Raw genomic sequence first — 24,532 nt, forward strand, 5'->3', positions numbered from 1 at the left:
AAATGGCTAAAGAGAATGGAGGTGGCCTAGGTCACCTAGGTCATGTAGCTACCAAAATATTAGAACACCATATTTATAGCCAGAAAAGAATTGAAGCCAAGGTTTTAAGAGAGATGAAAAAAATACAAAAAAAGTCAATAGTTTTCAAGTCTTGATTCATTTTTTCTTCCAATTAATACACTTGCCAGTCTTAAGGAACCTTTCATATTTGCACTGGACACAGCAGAACCTGGTCTGTACCAGCTCTGAGCCCTGAACAGGAATCAATGCCTGGATATCAAAAATTGCTTATGAATATGGAAAATTGTCACCTGCAAATATCAGCTGCATTCTTACAAAAACATTCAAGACTACAGGGCATATATTCCCTTTGGTATGTGGGGAAAACAAAGGTCACTGCCTAAAGTGCACTTGTACTGTTAAAATTCATCCTGAAATTCCCCAGTCCTAGCACTGGGTATTGGTCAAAACCATTCCCAAGATTACTCAAAGCATACTCCACCTCTCCCAAACTACTTCTCCTTCCACCCAGACAGCTGGAATGACACAGCTGTTTAAAAGAGAGATTCCAGTCTGATGGACAGAAAACAAATGGGGCCAAACAATGAGTATCTAGAAAGAAAATTGTGGTTTGACAAATTTATGGCTTAGCAGTCTGCCACCGGATCAAATATCTGTCATTTTTTATTCTTTCAGGGCATTTAGAAAAAAAGATTTTTCATATACAAAGTAACTAAATCAGAATGAATTTTTTCATACCCATATTTTAAAAGTGCTTCACTTTGGTCTTTGAAAGCAGGCTGGTTTTGTTGACAGCTCTGGCTCATTGGCCAACCTATTCAAAACGGTCTCCCTGCCATGCCATTTTTATTTTAGAAGACCATGTTTTGTCCTCCTTCTGCCTCACAGAGGAAGATGACCGAAAATCTGAATGACACCAGAAAGTATGCAATATTTTTAGTCCTTTTAACTCCTGGGATGCTGAACAAATAGCATATCCAAGAAAAATATTGTGGGTAGGTCCTTTCCCTCTGAAAAACTGTACGACGCAAAAATATTTCTGGTTTTCATTAGGAAGAGATTTTTAAAAATTTATTTATTTATTTAGCCTAGGAAGTTGTTACGAAAATTAATCCACATAAACATCAGAAGTTTATGTCCAAAAAAGAGACAGACTTTTACTTTATTTGAATAAAGGGAGAGGCCATGGGGCATTCCCCTGGGGTCTCTCAAAGTTTTGGAGGACGCAGCCTTCTTTTTATCCCAATTTCCCAGCCATATTTCCCTTCTCTCTTTGTCCATTGGCTGAGGCACTTGAGAGGTACAGACTTCCCAGAACACCTGATAGCAGAGGTTTCCCTCTAATGTATAACCCTCCCTTTCAATTTTTAATTCTCATGGAATTTAGGGGTTTTTCTTCCCCATTGTTTCTTTCATCTTTCAACATCCAATTTCATTTATCAAGAAACCTAAAGTTTATTTGTAAAGGCAAATATCTTTTCCCATTCACCAACCAGTGGAATCCTTCCCATTGTTTCTTTTATCTCTCAGTGCTGGTTTTATCTACCAGCAGACCCACAGCTTGTTTGTAAAGACAAATCTGCAATTCCTCTCAAAGTGATGCTTTTTTTCTTTGTTGCAGTATCATCAAAAAAAAAAAAAATAAAATCAGGAGGCAGGTGCTGGTGTTGCAGTCAGGTGGGCTTGGACTGGACCTGAGGAGCTGCTTGGTTGTACCAGTGGTCAAGGAGCCCAAGGAAAGTCACCACCAAGGACAGCTGCTCCTTGTGGAGGAGCTTTTTTCCCTTCCCAGCCGCTCATCCTGGCCTCTCTCCCTCCTGCTTTGTGAGGGAGTGACCAGCACACCCCGTTCTGGTGTGCAGCCAATTTTCTTTTCACTGTCATTTTCCCTTAGGCTTGAGATTCCTGCATCTCATTTTCAGTCTGTGGATACTGATGCACCAAAATCCAGGATCCTCTTCCACAGTTTTTGCTGCTTGGCATGGTCTCCCATAAATGCTGCAAACACCAGAGCAGCTGATAGCATTCAGTGGCCTTTTGTACTGACATTTCAGCCTCTCACAAACTAGAACTGGTCTTATGTGTTGGCTGCAGTGCCTGAGGCTTTTCTTCTCACTGGCTTCTTCTTCCAGCTGCCTACCAGTATGTAAAGACTTCCCAAAGAACAACAGGTTTCCTCTTCTGCAGAAGAAGAACAGAGTCAAGGAGAATCCAAAAATTCCACAGACACACAATAATACCTATTTTTACATATAATTAATATACTCAATTATTGTTGTTTCAGATTAATTACATCTAAGATTACCACACAATAGGAATTATTCCCTGCTGAAGAAAAAAAAAGGTCAAATTTGTATCTTCTTTTAGTATTTGTATTGATTTAAAATGTAGAAATATCCATACACACACAACATCAAATGTTCTCAAAGAGAACTGAAGTGCAAACATTCTCTGCCAGCTCAGCTGTGCAGTTTCACACCATCCACACCTCAGTGGCCCCTTTTTCTGCCTGTATTTGTAGTCTGGGCAGTGGGGATTGTTTGCTTGAGTTTTTTCTCCTCCTCTTCTTTTCTCTTTCATCTTTCAGCAAAAGAAAAAGGGAAAGAAACAGGGCTGGGGAGAACAAGACTCTGTAACAGAAGTTGTCCATTAAAAATCTAACTGGAACAAAAATTTTCTGTTGCAGATCGCTTCACAACAGATGTTTCTTTCATAATCATGCAATTGGGAGGAAAACAGAGGAGAAGGAAGTGATTGCATCCTCCCAAGTGCTGTGAGTTTTGTTGCATTCAGAGTCATATTTTTCGTTTTGAAAGAATTGAAAATGTGTCAAGCTGCTCTAGCTATTAATCCACACATCCAGCCTGAACTGGGATTGAAGTGATAAGCAGTTTGATCCCAAGTCTGTACTGATTATTTGGCAATAGTTTAAATTATTATCTTGGATGTGATTAATGAAAAATGCTATTAATAATAATCATGGTTGCACCACACCCTGAGCTGCTTTCCACCCGGTCCTGCGAAGCCGCTCTGTGTGACAGCCAAGGTCTTATCCGGGCCCTGCAGGCAGCATGACCCAGGCAGGGATTGCTGAGGGCCTCAGGAAGAGCAGGAGCCTCTCCTCTTCCAGCAAAACTCTGATTTTTCCTGTCTGTTGTTTCCTCTCTGTGCGTGGCAGTGAGATGCAGCCCTCCTGCAGCCCGCCCGGCAATCCATCCTTGCTGAGCAGGCTCTTTTGCAAACCTGGGCTGAAGAGGAAGATGAGATGATGTGACACCCAAAATCTGCTGGTTTAGGTTGGCCAAGCAGCAAAATCCCCATGAGCAGGTGCAGGTCAATAACAACAAAGACCCTGGTGGCAACGTCAGCTGAGGAGCAGCAGCACTGCACGTTCTGCTCCTCTGCAGCTTCATCTGGGATGTTTTGAAACACTTATTGGTGATTATCCCAAACTATTTAATTAATTTTAACTAATTTAAAAGGTCTCCTGCTCTGCAAAGTAATTTCCAGTGTCCCAGTTTGATCCAGAGCACGGAACTGGCACCATATTTTGCTCCAAGTGAACCAGCCAGCAATGAGATGAGGAGAGGGAGGCTGCAAAGCTCTGCTGACATGAAACCCACCCCTGGGAGCAGCTGGCATTGACCAGGGAAGGTGGGCAATAGACTGGGCTGGAAAGAGGCAGTGAGGAACAGCTGGATTGCATTAATGGATTGGGTGGAAACTGGGAGGTGGGTTAAGTAAAAGGTGTATTTCATCCCATGAATACTGGGGAAAAATCAGTTTGTGTTCTCCTGATCTCCTCCAGAGCCAGCAGCAAGGGAGGACTAGGCCCTCTCCCACCTCGATGAGCAGCTGGAGATCACAGCCACACCCACCCAAACCTGCAGGGACTGGGTGGATTTGGGACCCAGGAGCTCCCCTGCCCACATGGTTATGACCAGAAGTGGGGCTGTACTTCCAGATGTGTTTCCATGGCATGCAAGAAAAGGAGGGATCAGAGGCTAGATAAAAAACTTTCACCTCTGTTGGTAGAAACCACTCCAAAAGATTTTCTGCAACCTCTCTGACTTCAATAGGACAGTACATTCATATTAATACTTTTTAGAAATTTTTAGAAATGATGACTTTTAGAATACTAGCGAGGCTTTTCTGTTAGGGTGATGTTCTCACATGGTTAGTGGTGTTGCATAGGAGTCTCTCTTGTTACAAATTTTGTGAAGGTCCCACCGGGTTGTTAGGGCCAGCCCTTGGTTCCAGCAGACACCATGGATCCATGCCCTGAAAATCCCATACCTTGGCACAAGGAGGAGATCTACAAGGCTCCTGCAGACCTGGCTGTTCACCACCTGGCCACAACAGCTCCGTACCGTGTCACCAGAAGGAAAGGAAAACAAATACAAAGGAAAGCAAACACAGGTTTGACATTACCTGCTGAATGACCTCAGTGAAAGAGAGGTCACTTTCAGGAGTGCAGCTGTGGGGGTCCCAGTTGTTGGTTTCTCAGGGTTTGGATTGAAGGCACTTGAGACAGTGGTTCATGTTCAGACTCAGTGTTTATTATTTCTTATCACTAAAACAGTCTCACTACTGTGAGTTCCGCAGCTTTTCATTAGAAGGAACAAAATGGCCAACAATCTCTTGTTACAAAGTCTTTTAAGACTAAACTGTCCAATTAAGAACTGACAGCTAGATTATTTCCCCTTTTAACCCAATAACTGATCCCAGGAAGCACACAATGTGGGCTTTTCTGCCCAATTACAAAATGCCACCCAAACCCATGAAGAAGGTGGAAGAAGCAGCATGAAGAAGAAACCCAGGACAGCACCCTGTGCCCTCCACCTTGCTTCCATCCACAACATACTAAAAATCCCAAAACCTGAATTTCTCACCAAGTGATCCACCTACACTATTCTCTATAATCTATATCACACTTTTGTGGATTCCAGTCTATCTTGAAGTCTAGGAAACTTTCTCCATGAATGAGGGCCAGTGTTCCCCTGGGGGTCAGGGCACCCCAGAGCAGATAGAGAAATATTCCCGGTGCCCTGGGCTTCCACATGCAGCCCCTCTCACCACACTCACCAAGCTGTGCTTTCTCACCTGCCTCTCTGGCTAGTTCAGATATACATCTACTCATTTTTAAGCTTTGGTTTTTCAGTGCTGTGAGCATGAATGAGTGTTTCCTACACACATCATCTGTGCTCAGGGAGTGCCCAGCCTGAGCAGAAATGTTTGAGGGAAAGGAGGAAGCTCAGACCCTGGGGGTAAATGCAAATGCCAGCAGCAAGCTTGAGGTGGTCATGATGGACCTGCTCCCATTCTTTGAATAAAAAGTTGCTTTTATAAATATAAATATAATAATAAAAAGTTGCTTTTATAGCACTTCAAGGTAATGCAGGTGTGATACACTCTACAAAAGCACGCTTACACATGCTGTTCCTAGGGAGGCATAAAAATTGCCTTACATGTGCCTGAACTACACAAAAGTGCAACACAGACATTGAGGCATCATTAATAGCACAGAAAGCCTGCTGCCTATGTGTTGGGTTCTGTGCCAGACCCTGGGGTTTGCCATGAGAAAGGCTCAGTTACCACCCCCAGAGGCTGAAGCCCTCCCCTTTCTGTGGGGCACCAGGAGATGGAAGCCTTGGTGTGTCTGCTCTTAAAATTACAGCAGAGGGTAGAAGACAGAAGGAAGGCAACTGAATTAGTAAAGAAACTGAAGGATATGTGGCTTATATATTACGTAATGAAGATAAAGACAGATTGCTGGTGTGTAATTTTGGTACCATCCAGGGAAGAGCTGGGCAGGGAGCAATGTGGGCATGGCCAAGTTTGCAGAGCTACTGGCAGGAAACAGTGGGCAGGGCTGATTCCTGCAGAGGGGAGAGGAACAATGTACCAGTAATAGAAAAGGCCAGGGATAAACTTCTGGGAGTGAGACACAGCTAACATTTGTTTTGGTTCTGTCTCTTTCCACCAACGTGTTTCAAAGAGCTTTACATTGGAGTGTTAGGCCAAATGGGATGATGGCTCAGTGCAGAGTTGTGCTGAATGCACTTGCTGGGGTATTAGCACTGCCATCCCCTCTGCTTTGCAGCTTCTGCAGGGTTCATTATATCCTCCTTTCTTCTCAGCAGGGCTCGTTGTCCTCCTCTGTCAGTGCTGTACCCTCTAGACAAACCCCAAATGTCACCATCTCCATTTTGTGCATGGCATGCACCAGGAGGTGAAGCAACCTCCCACCAGGGTGTGGAGCCACAGAGAGACCCTGGATCTCCCAAGTGCCACAACTAAGGAGTTTCTGAGCTTTAAATAGTTGCCTTGCACTATTAAGATCACCCAGCAACCCCTTCAGAGAGTGAGGGGTAATCACAGAGCCCAAGGCACACCACTGTGGCTCTCACATCCCTTAGTCCCAAGAGGTTAAATGCCAGAGGGGATAATACAGGATGGCTACAGTGCACCTTTTCTTCCATTAAAAATGTGCTGGGAAATGGCTTGGCCACTGGTGTGAGTAGTCCTGCTGGGGGGATAAGAAGTCTCCAAAGCCTCAGTCTGCTCCTCACTGCTCCCATGGTGAAATATGGCCCAGGAGAGTCTCCCTGTCACTGAAAACACAACAGCTGGGGACAGAGAGGACCCAGACCCAGTGCCACCACAGCAGCATGTGCTGTCTGCAGCCAGAGTACCACTTGCTGCTTCAAAATGTGCTTTCCTGGCCCTGAGCAGCCACCTGCCAGATCTCCTGGCATAGTCCCCAGCACCCAGGCCAGGATGGGTAGCCACCAGTTCCCATAACTTCCAAGTCTTTGTCCTAACAAGAACAGCTTCTGGTGTGATCACAGTAATCTCTAAGTCTATTTGAAACCTCTGACATTCTCCTGAGTTCACCCCCATCCCTTTCTCTAGCTTCTCTCCATGTCAGGACCATCAAGAAAAGACATTCCAAAGCACACAAGTCTTGCTGAAAACCTCATTTTCCAAGAGGGGCGTAGAGGTGAGGCTGCTCTATCAGCTGGGAGTTTTGGGAATGCTGCAGGTTATTCTGCTTTCTGTGGTACAATCACTGCTAAACAATGCTGTGTTCAAGAAACAGAACAGTGATGATTCCACCTGACAGCATTTCCAGTGCTTTTATGAGAAGGGCCAAGGAAGCATCCAAGAAGTCATGTTATGCACCATCACAAATCTCCAGGAATAAAGCAACACCAGAGGTCTGGCTTCTGGTAAAATGTGCATTTCTGCCATGCTACTGCTCCTCCCAAATCAGTTTTTTTACTGAGTGTCCCACATATGCCTTTTCTCCAGCGACAGGATATCCTTCATTTGTCTGCACCAGGAGCAGATGAGCACTTCTTCGTGTTGTTTTCCAAGTCGGCTGATGGGAGGGTCAGCAGGGGCCAGAGCAGCTGCAACAAGGAAAGGAAAGATATCCATGGCAACCCAAGTTATCTGCATCCTCCATGTATTTCCTTCTCCCCACCCTACAGCATATCTTTCCCACCCAAACCTCAGGCTGATAGAGCCAGTGACCAGCTGGCAGGATGGGGACTGCAGCAGTGTCTCCTGCACCCACAGTGTCTTGCTGTCTGTCGGGGCTCACTGCTGCAGGCTGAAGTCATCAAAAAGAGACTGAAATCCTAGAGAGGGACAACTTGCAAAAAGCAGAGCTCTCCACTACTGTAGATGGGGCGCTGGACATGCTGCCTGTGCTCCAGAGCTGCAGATCCATTGATGCTGCTCCTGGTTTTGGCTCTGGGCTGTGACCCTTCCACAGCAGCAGCAGCTTCTCCGCCTGTGCCCCACGTCAAAGCCAGCTACAGTTTTGGCCGGACTTTCCTGGGACTTGATAAATGCAACGCCTGCATTGGGACATCCATATGCAAGAAGTTCTTTAAAGAGGAGATAAGGTCAGAAACTCAGCAGAGTAATTTTTAAAGCGTTCTGTATCGTAATTTGAAAGTTGCCTGTTAGAATTTCCAAGTATTTTCATGAACAGCAATGCAAAGAGCAACTTAGCACCCAGTTGCCATTAGAGCACTTAGTGTTTTAATTAATGCCTGTAAGCTGATGCTTTGTCTCTTTTCTTTTAAAGCAATGCAAACATGATCAGACTTCAGCCCTAAACTATAACTTGAAAGCAGGAGTAAAAGGCACAAATTTCTGTCTAGAGAATGGCTCTGAAAAAATTCAAGGCAGCGATGGGGGAAGGGAACAGGGAAGGAAGAAATCAGCTTGTTTGGATTTACTGGAAATATTTTATTATGAGCAACTAACTAAAGGGAAAAGAATATGTTAACTACAAACATACAAACATGCTGTATAATTTTGTACCAGGTGCAACAACGTGAATGTGCAGAATTTCACGTTTTAACTTAGATCAAAAGGGATCTAAACCTGCCTGAGGCACCAGGACTTCTGCACATGAGGTTACCCACACGCTTGAAAATAGCACGCAGCTAAATTACTGGTGCATTTTGGGGAGATTTGTGTGAGAACTTGAAGGCAGAAATTACATCTGCCTCACTGTTGATGAGACACACACACTGTCCAAGTGGTCATTAGACCAATCCAATCATTTTTGGGCTCAAAAGCAGACAGTATCTGATGACAGCAGGGAAAATGTTGCCACTTGTATTTGAAGAAAAAGTAAAGGCAGTGCTTGGCAGAGGAAGGGTTTATTGGGTCTGATATGATTTATAGAGCCATATGCACTTTCTTTTATAGATATAAAAGCCTGGGGGAGAAGAAATTATTATAGTAAAATTGTATTTTTAATGCTATAATGTAAGTAGTATAGTATTAGACAAATCACCATTTTTATCTTAAACTATCCTATAAAACGCAGCATTGTAAAACCATAATGGTTTGCCTGGGATGGACTTGTAATACCAGACATCCATCCTTTCCTGCTGGGAAAAGGCAGCTTGTGGCTTTGCTGAGCCAGAGCACTCCTTGCTGCTGCACATTGTGGGTCCCAGTCCTTGTCACTTTGCCCTTTGGCTTTCCCCATCCACAGTGCCAGAGCGAGCAGTGAGTGAGGTGCACAGGGCTGAGTGCCGGCTCTCTCCCAGCCCAGCCTGGATTCCTGTCCCAAAATGCAGTGGGTTTGCAACCAGCTCAGCATGCTCAGCTGGCTGATGGGCTGGTGTGGGTCTGCAGGGGCCAGGGGTGCATCCAGGGCAGGGTCTGCTCTGCATTTTATTCCCTGCAGCAGGATGGAACCACAGCTGGCTCCTGCCCCAACCTGCTGCAGCCCCTTTGGCGCTCACCTGTGCAGGGTTTTTAGGGAAGTGCTGCCAGGTACAAAGCAGCTCCCTTTTGGCCACTGGGGAGGCTGGGGGCACGCAGGTTCCCTCAGCCCTGCCAAAAATAGCAGAAGTGCCTCTGGCTGTGGGGTTCCAGCTGCACAGTGCACTGAGGGAGGGAGGTGCTACGTGAGCCAAGGCAGGAGGAGCCGTGCTGGCTTTCCTCCAGGGGACAGTGGGAATGGGGTGCAGAGGATCCCACTGGGGTCCAGGAGTGCAGAGCCACAAACATGTGGGAGAACAGTACTTCTGCCTCGGGGGACACAGAGGGGCTCCCTAAGCCAGGCACTTCTTCTTCTCTCCCACCAGCCTGCAGTTGGCTTCCCACACATAAGTGATAACGAGAAGTTCTGCTGCGAGCGCTTCGGGAAGGGGAACTTAAAAATGTTCTCCTGAGCAGTCACTCAGCTTCAGGCTTTCCTTTGCATGGGGAAAACTTTTTCTCCCACTTGATTTCTTGAAAAACTGGGATTGTTTTTTGGCAAGTGGGAGCTGAAACTAGGGAAATTTCAGTGGTGCTTACACTCTTTGATCCACCCTCGTACCTTTTCACGTGTTCACAAAGGTGGATGGCACTTGGGCTTCTCTGTGTTAATTCACATTAGAACATGCTTCATTAATTCTCCATCATTTCTGGGAGCTCTGACATGTGTTCACAGTGAGAAGATGTGAGTTTTGTTCCCAGAACGGCTGGTGACTCATCTTGTGCTCTAATGTTCTATACTTCCCTTATCTTTGCCCAACTTTATCCATCTGTAAATGAGGATAGCAAGCCTGTCTACCAACTGTACTGAGAGCAGAGTGCAGTGGAAGTTTTTGTAAAATATTAGATTTTCAAAATACCGCAGAACTGAGCCGACCAAAACTATTCAAAGACTTGTGCCAATGCTGGTCCTGAGCTTTGTCCAAAAATAATGGGAAAGAAGACTGAAAAAGTTGGAATACCTCAATTAGAAGGGGGTTAATAGGTTACTTCTTTTTGTTTTGTTTTGTTTTAAGGCTTAGCTTACTTATTTTTTAAAAGAAATCTGAAATACCAAATGCAAGCAAAATTATTTTGGCTGAAACAAAATACTTAATTTCATTCAGGAAAAAAAATGAAGGAAAACTAGTTTGGATTTCTTCAGCATTTAGTTGTGGGTTGATCTAAAATCTGTAATCTGTGACTCACTTATTTGCATAGATCTTAGAGGATTTGCTGGCCCTTAGCTAAAAATCTCTGTACGAGAGGGAGCGGTTACAGCACAACTTGATGATGAATCTTGAAAGTATCCAGCAAATGTGCCAGGCCAGCACTGTGCTGCCCAGAAATGATGCCAAATACAGACTTGCTGCAGCCCATGCTGGGTTCCCAGGCCAGGGTGGCTCTCCCCGCAGAGAACTGCAGAGGGAATCACTCCATCCACCCTCAAATTAATCCTCAGCCCTGGATTTCACACATCCATGTGCTGCTTGCATGGAGGGTGTGCCACTTTCCTGCTCTCTGCCTGATGTGAGCTGCCCTGAACACACAAGCTTGAGTCAAGTCACAAGGTACATTTGTGCTGAAAGAAAGAAAGAGAAAGAAAAGAAAGAAAAGAAAGAAAAAAAAGAAAAGAAAGAAAAGAACCAGCCCAGAGCTATCTTTCCCCAGAACATGCCTGGCACACTGTGCCCGCTTTGCAGATTAGGCACTGGGAGGGGTCCTGATGCACAACAGTCACAGTGAGGCACAGCAATTATTCTCTTTCCTTTAATCCTAGCTCAAAACCAGACCAAAACCAGAAAACCTAAACAAAACACTAACAAACCTACCAAAACAAAAAACCCAAACCCAAACAAAGTGTTTATTATCATGTCAGGTGCTTTAATTGTAGGGAAGCTTCAATTTCGTATCAGGCAAAATGCCCAAACAACTGAAATGCTGGAATCCACCAACCTGTTCACACAAGGTTCCCCCACATCTATTCATCCTCCATGGTAAATTTTTGGAAGGAGGCACATGGCAGGAGTTGAAAGCCAAAGCAGGGGAAGCAGCAGGGTTTCACCCATCCTGGGCACCTGTGCCTGCCCCAGAGCTCAGCTGCACAGGGTCTGTGGTGGGGAAAGGGAGTGGGGTGCTGCCTTCAGGAGGGATCATCTGATCAGTCTCTGATAGCAGCTGGTGGCTCGTGTCACTGAGTCAGTTATTTGCCTGAAATCATAGAAAATTCATCCTCCCCAAATTTCTCTGTGCCAATTTCCCAAATGGAATTTGAAAGGCAAGACCAGCTTCAGCTTTCAGACTTGTTAATGTCTTGTAAGCTGTCTGAAACTCCAATCCTGCAGGGAACTTCTTGCCTCTCCTGTTTCACTTCTGAGCTACCGGCTTTAATTTAGGGTGAGATTAAATTAGGACGTGCTTTCCTACGCACTTGGACAAGGAGCTCAGGGCAGGAGGCTTCAGAGGCACCGAGGGCAGGATGTTGGCCAAACCAAAGGTCAGAGTTGGGCCATTTTTCCAAGAGCAGGTTACAGACACCCTCCCAGAGCAGGCACCGCGCTCCTCGGCTCGGGCGTGTGCGACGCGCGTGTGGGCAGGGCTGAGGGGGCTGCTGAAACAAAAAAAAAATTACCTAATTACCCAGCCCATATGCTCCCCTCCTGTGCCTGTGGAGGGGGAGCAAGTTAGTGCAAGATCTCCATGGCTACAGAGGCGCTGCACGCCCAGGGCACACACACCCTGTCCCCCCATCACACCCTGTCCCCCCATCACACCCTGTACCTCCATCACACCCTGTACCTCCATCACACCCCAAAATCTGCTGCTGTCAGGGAGGTCCTGGCTCATCCTGGCTGAAAAATAGTCAGGGATGTTGGGGAGAAAATACAGTCAGAGATATTGGGGGAGACGAGTAGACCCTGTCAAGATTCCTGACAAAAGCCACCACCTCAAAACAAGAGGTCATTTTGATATTCCCAAGTAGATTTGTTGTCAGGAGGTTTTAATATCAGGAGGGTCCTTTAAAGTGTAAAGTACTCCTTTTTTGGGACCCTTTCTCTAGAAATAGGAAAATTCAAAAACACCAGGAATTCTTCATGAGCCAAAACCCTGTAGCCCTCTCCCTTTCCTCTCTCCCTCTACCCAAAAGACCTCATTTGGGTGTTTTACCCTTCACTTCATGGCAGCATTCATGACAAGGGATGGTATTAGTGGGAAGCAAAGAAGGACTTTTTTACCAAAGCAATTTCCTTGGCTGATGGTTTCAGCCTGCTCACCCAGCCAGGGTGACTGGGCCTTTGCCAGGCCATGGCAGGAAGCCCCAGGGAGAAGAAGCTCAGCGGGGCGGGCGCTGTGTCCGTGTGGCTTTTAACCCGCTCTCCGTGGGGCTCTCGTTTTGGTTTGGCAGGTTTGACACCTGGCTTTCTTCTCGTTTAAAGCTGCCCCCCAGCTCCCTGCTCAGCTACTCGGGCAACTACACGGACGATGCCAAGAGCTGGCGTCTGGTGGACATCACCCGGCTGACCTCCAAGTACCAGCACGACCGGGCCGACAAGCGCATCTGCACCTCCCTGCTCAGGAGCAAGAGCTGCAGCCTGGAGCGCGCCCTGCGCCGCACCCCGCGCTTCCAGAAGTGGCTGCGGGCCAAGCGCCTCACGCCCGACCTGGTCCAGGTCTGTGCCCCCTGGTTCTGGGGCCCCACCACAGCGGGGGGACAGCAGGGCCCGCGGGGTTCAGGGGCTCGTGGGGATGTGGGTGTAACTCGCTGGTTGGAGGGTGAGATTCACTCAGCCTGGTCAGTGACAATGGGGCAGATTTGTGTGACAGCGTTGTGTGCTCCCAGCCAAAGGGGAGAGGCGAAATGATGCCCTGATGGGAAGGAAAGTGCCACAGTTGAAGGCCAAGCCCGGCCAGCCGTAGGTAATGCCATGGCACAGCCTGTCCAGGACTGGGATGGGCTTGGTCCCAGCTCCTGGCTCGTTGTGCAGGTTGAAGCTGAAGTCCTGTGGAAAACCCTGGCACCAGGTGGCTTCAGGCATGGGCATAACAACAGGGTGTGCACACAATTGTGGTAACAGCTCCGGTGGGAAGATTAATGCCATTTTTTTTCTAGTTTTCCATCATGTCTCAGCATTGTGGGATTTTTTCATCATAAATTTGTACCCACAAGGGCAGCCAGTGCCTTGAAAGTGATTTTGCTTTGGGCCAGGGGCCGAGTCAGTGTGGGTCTCTCTTGCTTGTGGCTGGCAGGAGAGGGGCATGGGCAGCCAGAGCCAAAGACTCGATTACTCATTCTCCTGCCATCCATAGCAAATGACCTCAGGCACAAGGAAGCACACTGCCCTTTCTCCCACAGTCCTGGGGTGTCGCAGGTGAAGCCAGGACAGGAGCACGGTGAGTGTGGGTCACACCACCAGGTAAATGGGCAGCTACAGCACAGGACATCCCCCTCACCCCACCCAACAACAGCAAAACATCACAATAACCCCTGGAAAAGGCAGGGACCAGGGTGGGGGTTGGATATGCTCTGAACAAGACCTGAGAGACAAAGGATTATTCCAGTACTTCTTCCCACTCCAAGAGAGAAGTGACTGTGAAAAAATTACTTCATTTATATTTCTACACAGGCAGCTTCTTGCTGCATCCAGTCAGCTTTGGTGAGTGCTAAAGTTATGCTGCTCTGCTTCTTCCTCTGCTGTTACCCTGTGGAGCAGCACACCTTAGGAGGGAGAGGGAGGGAGGGAGGGATACACTGGAGTTATGCCTGGACTGCCCCAAAAAGGACTCACCCAAATCACTGACAGCCCAGCACAGCAGGTCACCCTGAAGTCAGTACCCTCCTGGGCAGCACATGCCTGACAGGGAAAAGATTTTTGGAGCAAAGCTGCACTGTACTTTGTTTAGTAACCTCAGATGAGGCACTAGAGAGAGGGGATGGTGTATCACTGGCACTCAGAGCATCCCACACCTGAGTTGTGGGCAGGGATAGCTCCTTAGGCTGGCAGGCACAGCTGCCCAGGCTGGCCACCACTGTTGCCCCAGCAGCACTGCAGGGGCTTGCAGGAGGGCAAGATGGGCTGGCAGGTCCCCCAACCTTGCTGGAGTGTCCCAGGTGTTTGTGCCAAACTGTGCTGTCCCCCCACTCCCCAGCAGTGCTGAGGGAAAGGGAAGGAATCGAGAGCTTGAAACTTGAATTTGCTGAGCTGGGTGAAAAAGTAACTGGAGAAATGTGGCTCTGTGGTATATCAGACCTGCTGCAAAGCTAAATCATCAGCTGAGCCCAAATCCTTCTCCTTAAAAGGCTCTTCATGTGCTACAGTTTTGCCTACCCTGTCCTCCCGGAGTCAGAAATGCCAGCTGAGCTGGCAGGGCTGCACACAGGGGCACACACACATATATGGATGCTCATGTGCACACACAGCACCACCAGAGACCCTGGCTGGGGCACCCTGCCCTTGCACCTATCCAGTTTCTCCCAGGAATTTCCCTGGGCAGCACAGTGGGGAGCTGAGCTGATGGCAGCTCCAGGGCTCAGGGCCAGCCTGGGGGGACGTGCCCAGTGACAAACTCCCTGGGACATTTCATCAACCCCTGCAGCTTTTTTAGTTGGAAAGGGCATGGGAGGCTGCAGGGAGGCCCAGACCTTTGCACATCAGCCTCAGGATTGTTCTGCTCTTGTTTTCACAATCCTTTGGTTCTGTAAATCAATCAGAGAAACAAAAATTGGAATTTAAATCCCTTCTAACAGCATATAGATTTGAATACACAGAGAAACACAGTGATCCAGAGACCCTGGGACCTACTTCCTCATCACCAAATTTCAGCAGCAATCACTTTTTAAGATCAGGCCTGTGCTCTGCAAAATGGCTTCTGGTCTCACAGTGGTCTTAATTTAAAAAACAGCCAGTGGCAACAACATTTGAGTTATACTGTGTGTGTGTGAGTCTGTGTGTGTGAGTCTGTGTGTGTGAGTCTGTGTGTGAGACCCCATCCCAGCCCTGCTGTGCGGGCCACCACAGGTTACAGCCTGACCTCCCCAGCCCATCCAGCCCCACAGGGATGGGGATCCCATTCCTCCCTGGCCATCCCACCTGCCCTCATCCCTCTGGAAACCAGCTCTGCCTGCACCCAGCCCAGCACTGCTGCCCCTCTGCAGAGTTTGCTGTGCAGACACATATTGGTAACCCAGCAGGAGCCACTGGAGAGGGGTTTTTGGGGCTACCATATGTCTCTGCAAATACCTAAGGAACTGCTCTTATGGCTCTGTTCTCCTGCTCTCCCTCTATTTTGGGGGTTCCCTTATGTCTCTGCAAATACTTACCTAAGGAACTGCTCTTATGGCTCTGTTCTCCTGCTCTCCCTCTTTTCAGAGGGGTTAACAGAACACCTCTCTCAAGGCCTGACAGGATGCCCAGCCTGTTTCACAGAGCTGCAGTCACACAGCAGTGCTTGCTCTCCCTTCCCTGCAGTTTATCCTGTGTAGCAGCACTGGGGAAAGCTAATGGGCCCAGGTAATTTTGTCTGATAGACAAACCACAACGTGCTTGAATCAAAATGACAGACCATGAAGTGATGTTTTTCCACTTTACGCTGCCTGCCCTGCCTGACCCAGCCATCAGCTGAGCCTCCTGCCACAGCGATTATTTCACCAGCCACGCTGAAAATCTTTATTGGATGCAGCAAAGTCTTCAGTCTTAAAATCAGCCTGCCTCAGAGATGAGCAGGATTTAGCTGGAGTTCAGCCTGCACAGCAGCTCCAGACACTCGCTGCTTCACCAGGAGCTCATCACCTCAAACCACTCTGGGTGCTTTCCTGCTGGAGGGGCCACAAAGCAGGTTGGTTTCAGCACAGATCACCCACAGGGAAAATTTACAGCCCTGCCTACAAAGCACAGCCTGGAAAATGCTGAAGGCAGATAGAGGAAAGCAGTACCAAGGTGAAAAGCCAGCATTTGCAGACCCTCTCTCTAGGACTCTTTGAGACTACTGACCAGCAACTACTGACCAACATCTACTGACCAGCAGCTGCTGACCAGCACCTCATCCTGCCCAAAGCAGATGCACCAGCACCCCAGTTATGAGTCCAGTCCACATCTCTTCTTGCTGCACAGGGGCAGCAGCTCATTCACATGTCCAGTTGTCCATCCTAGGGAAGGATGGGCACTCTGGGGCTCCCAGAGCCACCTTCTAGAACTGCCACCTCTTTGACCCAGTAGCTCATCATCAGAGACTTCCACAAACCTGCTGGCAGTGGGGATGAGTTTGTCAGGGCATTCTTACCTGCTTTCTTTTGGGAGTTAAGGAAACCCTTGGATTCACATCTCCAGGAGCTGTAGGTGCTTTGACTCCTACATCCAAGTGTTTCCTCCTGGAACACATCCTAAACCTGGTAGTTTGGTGAAGCTGGACCCAGGTAGTGGCTCATGGGGCAGGAGACAGCCATGCTCCTGGACTGGGCCATCCCTCTTTGGGCTGCCTGAAAAGAAAACAGAGCAAGAGGTTGCCTTCCACAAGTTGTCTTTACATCCAAGTGAATTCTGGGTGTGCCTGTGCTACATATGCATAAACTCACGGAGTTTAAAATGCATCCTGTACTGTGCAATAGGGTTTAAAATCTCACAGCTGAATGGAGGTAGGCTTTGCAGGAACTGCTCTCTATCAGATATAGAAATGTGGTTATTTAATCGAAGTAAATAAGGAGCTTTCCACATCAATCACAAACAATACATCAGGCTGTCAGGTCTTATTCTCTAGGGTGATAAGTCACTGCAAAGGACTTAAGATATTCTCAGATAAATCTGTATCTCCGCTGTTTTGAGTATGTGTTCTTCACATTTTTCTTCTGCTGACAGTTTTTGTCTGACAGTTTTACAACTCCAGCTCCTTTTCTGCTGTAGAGATGTTTCCATCAGTCTGCAGGAAGGTGAGACCCCTCTCCACTGAACAATCAAGCAGATGCTGAGCTTTATGCTGTTGACTGTCTCTGCTTAAATGAAAAGGCCCCATTGCCCAGTTTTTGAGGGTCAGGGCTTCATTAAACTGCAGGAAGGTGTCATCACCCAGCCCTGCTCCTCTGCTCCCACTCCTCCCTGGATGTGCCTGGAACAGTTCCTCAGGAGACCATGAGCACCACGGGCAGCACGTGCCCACATTTGTGTTAGGAGGATGAGCTCTGACCTCAGAAAAACCCTAATTACACCGTCCATGCCTTCTCTGCTGCTGTGATTTATGTTCCCACTGTGTACTCTTCAGGGCCTCAGCTTTTGCATTGCAGACTCCTGGAAGCAGCAAGGCTTTCTAACTTTGGCTGCAAATGTTTCCATACACATAGAGCTGCAAGAGACTTCCTCCACCATTCATCTCTTACTTAACACTGCTCTGCTCTGCTCATTATTTATCACATCTCCTCCAAAGGGAAAGTGACAGAGTCAGCCACAATGTTCTTGCAAGAGAGAAATCCATAATCATCCCTCCCCCTGCACCTCTTTCTATGGTTTTACACAATTAATTGAGAAAAAATTTTCCTCATAAGGCTACACCAGAGGAGTGTACGAAGACTTGCAAAAGGAACTGAGTAGAATTATTTTTGGCAAATGTTTTTTTCTTTTTGAGAAGAAAGGTTTTTTGTTTTTTGTGAAACAACACTTCAGTTGTGGTTGAGTTTCTCAGGTAGTTTTGACCAGCTATTGGCATTTTGGACTTGTTTTGTGCAACTGATGGCCAAGGAAGGAGTGGTTAGAATATCACCGGGGCCAACAGGGATGCAGAGGAAGAGACATGGAACATCTAGTCCCCCCTTTCCTCCTCCAGCTGGGAAAGTGTCCTACTCATCCTTTCCACCCTCCTTTATTTCTTTGTCACGGCCGGGTGGTTCAGTGTCCTGTGCCAGATGAACAGCTCGCCCAGGAGGGCTGAGAAGGATCTACCTCAGAGCTCCCACGTGGCCTGGGGAGATGCTGCTCACATCTTTGCTCCCAGCATGAAGGATGGCAGGGAGCAACGTGAGCTCCACCTCCCTTTTCTCTGAAGCACATCTCCCAGCCATCAAATTATAAACAAAACTCAAAAGAGCAAATTTGGCTACTGGGAATCAAGAGGCTTAAAAAACCTGATTCCCTTCCCCAGCAGAGGCACGTCAGGGCAGTGCTTCTGTGCCACTGTGGGCAGCTCTCCATATATAAACTCTCCTTGGCTATTAAGGAAGACTAACTGACAAATTAAAAAAGGCCATTTTTGACTATGAAGGTATAATTTTCTATGCCATTTTTCCCAGCCATAGATTGCTCGTGCAATTTTACAAGCCAAACCTCCAAATCTGAAGGGTGGAATACAGTGATAATTGACTCCATTAGTCCAACAGTTCTCTATTTGTTGCTGGTATTTACAAAAAATAAACACAGGCTATTTGGTTTTGATAGTTAATGCATGAGTTTATCAAAAGGAGAACATATCCTGTGCTTATACTCACATATAATGTTTATTTACATTTTTAAAGCATGTTTACTGACCTTAGCAAATAGTATTTCCAAGAAAGCTGCTCTCAGGTTAAGCAAATAACAAAGTGATCCGAAGATTATTTAATGAGGGAAGTGACTCACTGTGGTAACAACTGGAGGGCCTCCACCAGGAATGCCAGGGCTGAAAATCCAGGCAGAGGGAAGAGTCCCATGGTGTGGAGAGATGTGGTGCTGTGCAGCTGGGGGAATACGAGGTTTGCAGTGCCCAGGAATGGGGGCCATTCTTGAAACCTGAGTTGGGAAATGGCATTTTTGGACGGCACAGGTCCTTTCCTGGGAAGGGTGAGATGCCCACATCCTTCGGAGCTGTGCCACAGCAAAGGGGGCAGAGTGGGCAGAGCACAGAGGTGTGTGTGTACACCCCCAGCACACCCCCAGCACGTTGCAATGTCTCGGGCTGGAATGAGATATCCCTGCTGGGTTTTCCCCTCTGGCAGGGCCTGCCCAGCCCCATGCTGCGCTGCCCTTCCCAGCGCCTCCTGGACAGGATCGTGCGGCGCTACGCCGAGGTGCCGGACGCCGGCAGCATCTACATGGATCACCTCACAGACCGGGACAAGCTGCGCCTGCTCTACACCCTGGCAGTGAACTCACACCCCATCCTCCTGCAGGTACGTGCCAGCCTGCCCCAGCTTGGACACCACCCCTCAACCCCTCGCAAGCAAACCCTCACATGAGATGTGTGCCAGCCTCAGGGGCAGAGGAGTCCCAGCCCTGGAATTTGTCAGCTCCCTGGCCTTTGTCAGCTCTCTGGCCTTCAAAAAACCATGTTTCTTCTATGGGGTTGTGAGGCTGAAGCCAGGCAGGCTCGTGAGGTGCTTCCTGCATCAGTCTGTGAGGCTGGGGAGAGATAGGGAACCCCAGGTGCATTATTGCACTGGAGCACTGTGAAACCCAGGGTTTTACACATCCCCAATGCTTCCAAGAGTTAGGTTTGCACTGCTAATGCATTACATAAAATCACAGCCTGTTTCTGGAAGAGAAAGAGCATGATTTCCCATGCTCCACATGCCAGTGCTGTGTTTTCCATTCGCCTGCTGCTGGTAACTGGCTCTGGGTTTCAAAACTCTGGGTTTGAAGGCAGTGATCTGGGAGGCTTCACATCCTTCCCCTGGACCCCTTCTGACCTGCCTGGCAGGCAGCTCCTCTCTTTCCTTATGTTTCCAAGGGAGATTCCTCACCTTTCACCATCCCACCTTTAGTCCTCACTGCTGGTTCCTGCAACCCTTCATGATTCCACAAAGGAAAGATGAGAGTGGCAGCATCATCCATCTCTGGCCCAAGGCCACTCTGCACTCAGCAGCTCACATGGTCCCAGGGAGGGGGAATGGTGCTGGGAGGTTCCTGGGGCTCATTCAGCCACCCCAGTTATGGGTCACTGGGACATGAAGCTGTGGCCCTTAGCACTCTGAAGACACGGGAACACAGCTTGCGGGGGGGGGGGAATGGTGCTGGGAGGTTCCTGGGGCTCATTCAGCCACCCCAGTTATGGGTCACTGGGACATGAAGCTGTGGCCCTTAGCACTCTGAAGACACGGGAACACAGCTTGAAGAGATGAGAAAAATATGCCAAAGAGAAAAAGCTATATTTTTACACGTCTGCCCAGAATGCCTTCACAGCAGAAGGGAGAAGTAAGCTTAAACATGAAACTGGATGAGTTCATAATGGCCTGGCAGAGTCTGAGGTGCTGGGGTCTGAGGTGCTGGGGACACAGATGAGTCTTAATGCAAATGACAGGAAGCTTTGTGCTGGCATAGCTCAGCAGTCACACAGTTTGGCACGAGCTGCAGGGATGCAGGGAGCCCAGCCCAGGTGTCTCCACTGGAGCAAACACCCACCACTTCTGCCCCTGAGACTGCAAAGTCTCTTACAAATGAGCCTGGCAGTTCTCACCAATTAGCAAAAACTGCTTTAGCCTTACCTCAACTCCAAGCTGTGACTTCATCTGTTCAGTGCTCATGAGGGACCCATCAAAGACACCTAAATTTAGCTGTTCTGTGGCTAAAATTTTCATGAATCTGAAAACTATTATTATCTTGGACTTTCCAGTTAGTCTCTCTTACAGAATAAGTCTTGAAATACCAGATTCTTCCTCCGTTACAAAAAAGTACCATAAGAAAAAGAAAAAATAAAGCATCCTAACTCCTCCAGGATGGGGTACTAAGTTCCTTTCCCAGCTGCTAGGGCTGGATGGGGCGAGGAAGGATTGCAGGCTGACTTGGGAACCAAACCACAGCCCTGCTGCTTGGAGCCAGAAAGGGCACTCTGAGGGGGGAGGCAGCTCCATGAGCAGAGGGCAGGGGTGATGCCCTGTTGGAACCCAGGACACCCCTCTGGGTGCCCTGGGTGACACGAGCCCCTGGCAGGAGGCTGGGGAGTCCTGGCAGGAAGTCAGAGACACTTGGGATTTCAATCCTAACCCATGGAGCAAATTACCAACCTTGAATGAGGAATCACAAGTCACAGAAGTTTAAGTAGAGTAATAATGAATTAATACTGGGTGAAAAGTGGAATTTTGGGGAATTTCACTATAGGGGTCTAGGAGGCAAGATGGAGGGATTTGGGCATTCTCCTGTTCTTCTTCCTTCTTCTTCCTAGCCTCCATCTCCTTGGCGATGTTGGCACATTTGGATTGGTTTAGGATAGAAGTAGACAGTCTAACATAGGTGATAGGTATTGGAAAATAATGATAAATAAAGTACATGTAGTTCATCGTATAAAATGTAGACACCAGAGCAGAGGCGGGCAGTGTGCCCTTGACAGACCTGCTAGACAGAGCTCTGCAGGTCTGAGAAAAAATATTTTAAATAAGAGACAATAAACAACCTTGTGAACCAGAGCCGAAGAATCCCAACTCTTTCTCCGACCACCGTGCTGGGAAAAAGGGACTCTCAGGGTCATCCTGAACGCAGGAAACCCGAGAATCCCCCCATTTTGCTCTTCCCACAGATCTTCCCCGACGTGGAGGGCTGGCCCTTCCCGCGGTACCTGGGCTCCTGTGGGCGCCTGGTGGTCAGCGCCAGCACCCGGCCCCTGCGCGACTTCTTCGGTGCCGCGCCCGAGGTGGCCGCAGACCTGGCCCTGCAGCTCCTGGCCGTGCTGCGCTCCATGGCCACCAACGACCTCAACTACTTCTTCTACTTCACCCGCGTGGACGCTGGCACCTTCGGCGTGTTCAGCAACGGGCATCTGTTCATCCGGGATGCCAGCACGCTGGGCATCATCGACAAGGAGGAAGGTACTCAGCGGGCTCCGTGGCCACGCATCTGTCGCGGGAGGGCTCGGCAGGCAGGGCAGACAAATCTTTCCCCTTCTGCCCTTGGCTCTACTGCTGCCTTTTTTATTTTTTGGGGGTTTTTTTTATTTAGTTTTGTTTTTTTGGAGTTTTTTTGAGTTTTTGGTTTGGTGGGTTTTTTTGGTTTTTTTGAGGTTTGGGGGGGTTTTTTGGGTTTTTTTTTTGTTGTTGTTGTTTTTTTATTATTATTTTGTTTGGTTTTGGTTTTGTTTTTGTTTGATTTTTTTATTAAATTAACCAAACACCCCTTACTGAATTAAATTATGAGAATTTCACGCACAGACTCAGCACCAGCAGCTCCTGCCATCCTGGCTCTGAGTCGGGAAGGCGACGGGTGCTGTGTTTGTGCAGTTGGTGATTTGGTGGCCACTGTAGCTGGCAGCAGCTTTCAGTGTGCACAGTGTGCTGAATGCTCTCACTTGAAGCCATCCTTTTCAAAATTTTGCCACACAAATGCCAATATGTGCCAGCAGAAATTTTGTAATTTCGTTTGTTCTAAGAACTGGGTCAAATTGGACCCTTTTAACATGCATTTATCACTTTGGCTAATAATGGTTATTATTATTTATGACAATATTAACAAAATCTCCCTTTTTGTCACTTTTACATAAAACCAGGGATTAGTATTCAATTTTCACAGGTTACATTGGTCTGCAAGTAGAGCTAGTCAAATCTATTCATCCAGTAATTTAACAGTTTCATTTTGAATATTCAGATTTTCAAAAGGTTTTTCCTCAGCTCACACATTCAACTGAGCATTCAGAATATTCAGAAGCAGCTGTCAGAAAATTTTCCACTGGATTTCCTTTTCTTATCCCAACAGCTATGACTGTTAACTTGACTTCAGCTAGATGAGCTGTTGTTGCTCAATGTAATGATTTTGGTTAACGTGGAAAAAATTACAGGTCTGGCTATTTGTGGTAGTTTTTGTACGAGCGCCACATTTTAGATTTGTACTCCAATTCTCATTTTTTCTGCATCAGCTTGACTCGACAGACTCATCTCCAGTTCCTCTGACAGGCAGCTCTGAAGAGCTCTGTCATTCAGAAAAATATACATATTTCAAAAGCAAGAAAATTGGCACATACGCTGCTTCAGCACTGAGTAATTTGTAGTGAAAGGTGGTCACATCCTTTAGACAGTAACAAACCCCATGTTAACACAGAGGCACAGACATCTCTGGCTGTCCAGGAGCTCACTATTATGTTTCCAACAAGCGGTTTAATTGTCCCCAACAGGGAGCCAGCTGATCGATGGCCAGCAGGAGTATAAAGATATCTTCAGCTGCCTGACTGCGGACTGCCAGGCTGCCTTTGTGTCCTGCGACTCCATCAGGGAGAAGCACAGCCTGGTCATGGTGTGTCAAGACCTCCTGCCGAAGCTGCTGACGGGGAAGTTCCTGCCCCCCGTGCAGGAGAGGATCGACGCCTTCCTGGAGCGCTGCGCCCGCGGCCTCGGCGACGACCGCGGTGCCAGCGAGGCCATGGAGGAGCTGGCAGAGATCCTGAAGCCTCTGCGGTCCTGCGACTCCCGCTTCGCCTACCGCTACCCTGACTGCAGATACAGTGACAAATACTGACACTGGAGTGCCCCTGGCCAGCACTGGGGCAGTGCCAGCCCCCTCCCAGCGCGGGAAGCGAGAAGGATCCAGGGTGGCTGGGAAGAGCTGCCCCAAATCCGGCGTGTTCACGGTGAAAGAGGGAGCAGAGTGCACGTGGGATTTATTATTCATCTGCCAAAGATGCATTTGTTACATGGGATATAGACACGGTGTATGGTTTAGACATGGTTTGTGGATTATTAACTGACAAGGGGCCACAGGATTAATAAATCTCATTCACGTGTTTTGGCCTTGGAAGAGTTTCCCCATGCCATTTGTTGAAAAGCAAGGCAGGATGCTCACAACCAGCTAGACAGAGGATCTTTATTGCCAAGAAACTCTTTCTGATGGAGATGATATATAAATAATGATGGATGGATGGATGGATGGATGGATGGATGGATGGATGGATGGATGGATGGATTTAAGAGTTTCTCTGTGGCTATTTTTAATGTGCTAAGAATCATAGATAAATGACCAGATCATTTCTGTACCATCACCCATCACAGCTCACTTTTATAAAATATTTTAACTTCATTACTTTGATGGAACACAGAACAGAAAGACACAATCAAAAGCATTAAAAAGCTAAAGGTTCCATGTCTCTTGAGATTTAATTTCTCTAATCCCCAAATATAATTGCTTCTAGTCTTTTTCAAGACAATGGACAGAAATCAGAGAATAATACAGGACTTTGGTTTAAGATGAGAAAAGGAACCCCAGCTCTGGGATGGGATTGTTCAGCAGATATGTCCACATTATTCTCTCTAAAGTGGAGGAACCATTTGCACAAAACCATTCAAATGGGAAAATTACCTAAAGAG

At 47.7% G+C, this 24,532-nt stretch overlaps 1 protein-coding gene across 2 annotated transcripts; it reads left to right on the forward strand.

The window, feature by feature from the left end:
- The first annotated feature begins 7,554 nt into the window (after window positions 1-7,554).
- DIPK2B (divergent protein kinase domain 2B) lies at window positions 7,555-24,306 on the forward strand. Of its 2 annotated transcripts, XM_039729402.1 has the most exons (5): window positions 7,555-7,937; window positions 12,704-12,968; window positions 19,250-19,423; window positions 21,763-22,051; window positions 23,347-24,306. In XM_039729402.1, the coding sequence occupies exons 1-5, from the start codon at window positions 7,714-7,716 to the stop codon at window positions 23,685-23,687; spliced, it is 1,293 nt and encodes a 430-aa protein (XP_039585336.1). In that variant the 5' UTR covers window positions 7,555-7,713; the 3' UTR covers window positions 23,688-24,306. The 2 variants fall into 2 exon arrangements, with proteins under 2 accessions (XP_039585336.1, XP_039585337.1); XM_039729403.1 differs by lacking the exon at window positions 19,250-19,423.
- Window positions 24,307-24,532: the final 226 nt, after the last annotated feature.

Source organism: Passer montanus, unplaced genomic scaffold (genome assembly GCF_014805655.1).
Source record: "Passer montanus isolate IOZ18808 unplaced genomic scaffold, ASM1480565v1 scaffold69, whole genome shotgun sequence".
NCBI classification, from domain to species: domain Eukaryota; kingdom Metazoa; phylum Chordata; class Aves; order Passeriformes; family Passeridae; genus Passer; species Passer montanus.

Excerpts from the sequence above, each read along its gene's own strand:
- DIPK2B (XM_039729402.1), top strand. The coding sequence starts at position 7,714 with ATGGGGCGCTGGACATGCTGCCTGTGCTCCAGAGCTGCAGATCCATTG. Across the intron at positions 7,938-12,703 it reads TTCTTTAAAGAGGAGATAAG|GTTTGACACCTGGCTTTCTT; the intron begins GTCAGAAACTCA and ends TTGGTTTGGCAG. Across the intron at positions 12,969-19,249 it reads TCACGCCCGACCTGGTCCAG|GGCCTGCCCAGCCCCATGCT; the intron begins GTCTGTGCCCCC and ends CCCCTCTGGCAG.